The sequence below is a fragment of the Propithecus coquereli genome, unplaced genomic scaffold (genome assembly GCF_000956105.1).
Source record: "Propithecus coquereli isolate 6110/MARCELLA unplaced genomic scaffold, Pcoq_1.0 Scaffold52, whole genome shotgun sequence".
NCBI classification, from domain to species: Eukaryota; Metazoa; Chordata; class Mammalia; order Primates; family Indriidae; genus Propithecus; species Propithecus coquereli.
In genome coordinates, this window is record NW_012151063.1 from 1,084,863 (window position 1) to 1,088,233 (window position 3,371).

Below are 3,371 nucleotides of genomic sequence, written 5' to 3' on the forward strand. Positions count from 1 at the left end.
CTCTGGTGGGAGACCTACCGAAGCAGTGTGCTGCCGCTCTATGACAGCGTCCGCGCCGTGCAAACGCCCGTGTCCCCTGAACACCCAGTAAGTGGAGGATTCCTTTGAACACTTTGACTGCCACACCAGAAAAAAAAAACAAAAAAAACAATTTTCCCTGGGGCCAGCCACGGTGTCTCATTAAAACAAAACAATCCTTTCTAATTTGTTACTTTTTATTGTCTTCTGTGCAATGCAATGCGTTCTATGCAATGCAATCCACGCTTTTAGAATTAAATTATCGATATTCATTGTAGCAATAAAAATATCAATAAGTAACATTTTCTCGAACCAAATGCAGGGTTTTCCTACATATGGCCCTGGGCTCAAAAGTAGCGTGAGTTAAATAGAACTCACATGGCAGTCGGTGTGTTAAAACCCGTAGCTGTAGAGAAGGATAACCTTCCCACGACTGACACCCGTGGGGGGTTTTTCTTTCCTTCACATTCACCGCTTTTGTTTCTCAAAATCTATTTCATGCAGACGGTTGCTGAAGTGGCAGGCAACTTTTTTCTTTTAATGTTTTTGCTCAAATAGAGAATGTTTAATGAGCAGAGATGTCGCTGTGGTTTGTACAACGGATGCATGAATAGCTTATTTAAATTAGTCTTCCTCATTAGAGTAAGAGCCACTCGTTGATAAGTGGCCAGCCATAACTGATTACAACGTCGTTCGGGTAAATGTTTTTTTCCTTTCAACCATCATTCATTCGAAATAGCAATCGGAGGAAGTGTCTGAAGAGAGTTTTAAAATTTTTTTGATTGACACCAATTTGATTTTTTAAAATCATGATAGCCTCTAAGGGTACTAAGTTCTGTCTCTGCAGTCTGTTGCATCTGCCTTGCAAAAAACTGTTTGAAATTAGATACCAGGAAATGTTTTATTCTTGGTGATTTTTTTTTTTTTTTTTTTTTTGAAACAGGGTCTTGCTCTGTTGCCCGGGCTAGAGTGCCGTGGCATCATCCTAGCTCACAGCAACCTCAAACTCCTGGGCTCAAGTGATCCTCCTGCCTCAGCCTCCCGAGTAGCTGGGACTACAGATGTGCACCATGCCCAGCTAATTTTTTCTATATTTCGTAGAGACGGGTTCTCACTCTTGCTCAGGCTGTTCTCAAACTCCTGAGCTCAAGCGATCCTCCTGCCTCGGCCTCCCAGAGTGCTGGGATTACAGGTGTGACCCACCACGCCCAGCCTACATTTATTTTTTTTTTTTACTGTAGGATTTACTACAATGGAATCAGGTATCAGCAAATGCATTGCTTGGGTAATCAAAAATAATTCATATTTTATTTTTTTGGATGTTTTTTTTTTATTTGGGTGGAGCTAGGTGCTACTTTTTCAAGGACCATGAAAATCGTCTGTACTCATTTGGCCAGAGCGAATAGGGATTTATTTGCATGGAGGACACAGACATTGAGTGGCTGCTCATTTTGCACAAGGCACTGGGTTGGGCAGAGGGGAAGGTTTGGGCGTAGCGTGATGTGGTTGTGAGAAAGAAAACATTGAGAATGAGCATCTCACGGGTGCAGAATTTAGGGCCATGAGCCCTGGCTACACCGAGATAAGATGGGTCTGGGGGCCCTGCGGGTCGCAGGTGAGCCAATGAGATGTAGGAGACACTCAGTGCATGCTGTTCATTTGTCGGTGCAGGTTTGCTTCGGTGGTGTTGGGGTGCCGTGTGCAAATTCAACACCCGGTGCTGAAAAGCCGTGTGCAACGTCAACACCCAGTCCCGGGGTGCTGTGTGCAAATTCAACACCCAGTGCTGCAGAGCCGTGTGCATCGTCAACTCCCAGTGCCAGAGTGCTGGGTGCAAATTCAGCACCGCAGGCTGACCAGCCACATCTTGTTCAGGGCCCTCCGGAGCCAACCGCTACAGTGGATGATGCCCCGCCCATCCCTGAAGGAGGCCGCTGGGAAGATGTGAGTACCTGCATGCCACACAGGTGTGACGGGGAAGTCGCAGCTCCCCGAGGAGAGCGCAGAGAGAGCAGCTTCCCGGGCTCCCTGGGGAGGGAAGAGCGATGTTCAGTTTGCTCCAGGCTGGGGGCACCGGAATTTATTAATGCTCAGATGATGGCAGACTGAGTAAAGCGCCCGGTTGAAAGACATCTGTATCCTAATCCCCACAACCTGTGACTGTGACCTTACGTGGCAGAGGAGGTTTGCAGAAGTGAATAAGTCACGTGTCTTAAGACAGGGAGATGGCCCTGGATTATCTGGGTGGGTCTTAAGTCCTCACAAGGTTTTATAGGAAGGAGGTAGGAGGATGAGCATCCGAGGAGAGAGGCTGAAACAGGTGCATGCGGACAGACACGGCCGCGTCTGGTGGAGCCGGATCTGTCAGAATTTTGTCCTCGGAGAAGAAAACAAATCAAAGCTCACCCTCTACCAAAAACATAGAATCTTCCAGGCTGTTGTTTCTCCAGACCTGATGTCTGGGCAGATGCATTGGAATCCTGCCCTGGGTTTGAAGATTTCTTGTTTCAAATGCTCACACTCCTAAGAGTGGAAACTAGTTTCTCGCTAGAATTATTCTGAGGCGGTACGTGGGGATGGATTTGGGGCTGGGATGAAGGGCAGTCACCCCCCCTGTGTGTGTCACCACCTCTGGGACAGTGGCTCCTCACTGAGTATGAACAAGCGATGTGCACATTTGGGCACACATTTCTACGGAAGGCACCGTGTGTGACACTATGATGTGGAATAAATGATGTCGGGTAACTCCACGCATCAATAATTTTTGAGTGATTTCGCATCGACCCAAACATGTTGGATCTTAAGAAGCTCAGCTTTGGACAGAAAAGACTGAAGTGGAATAAAATAGTTTTTTCCTAGTTTTTTTTTCCTCCCGATGTTTACTGAGGATAAACGTCCGTGGTCTGGCCCCCGGACATGCCTCGTGTGAATAAAATCAAAGGCATCTGCTTGTTCTAGTCCAAGTGTGATTGGTTTAGTGATTACATGATGCGTAAAACCGCCCCAAATCCTGCCAAGCTGTGCTTGTAATGGGATGTTTAGAAAATCAATATTCACTTTAAACGTTTAGCAGACGACTAGATTTTATCGAGTAACCCCCAGAAGAGTGTTTCCAAGCCATCATTCTAATTCCCGGTTACCGAATAATTTTAAACTTATTCCATCACTGACTGGTGTCTATTAGTGTTTTTCAAACTGTGACTGCAAGCTTTGCCTGAACAAGACTCATTGAAAGACATTCTGTAAAAAAGACACCTGCACTCGAATGTTCACAGCAGCACGATTCACAGTGGCAAAGTTGTGGAAACAACCGAAGAGCCCATCAATGCATGAGTGGATTAATAAAATGTGGT

The 3,371-nt window shown here is 46.1% G+C and overlaps 1 protein-coding gene across 1 annotated transcript in view; it reads left to right on the forward strand.

Annotated features, from left to right (window-relative positions):
- The window catches only part of GYG2 (glycogenin 2), a 46,443-nt gene that overhangs the window by 20,273 nt on the left and 22,799 nt on the right, over positions 1–3,371 (forward strand). The window contains exons 7-8 of the mRNA XM_012656796.1: positions 6–87; positions 1,690–1,962. Of these exons, the coding sequence (XP_012512250.1) occupies positions 6–87; positions 1,690–1,962 (355 nt within the window). The remainder of the gene's footprint in view (positions 1–5; positions 88–1,689; positions 1,963–3,371) is intronic.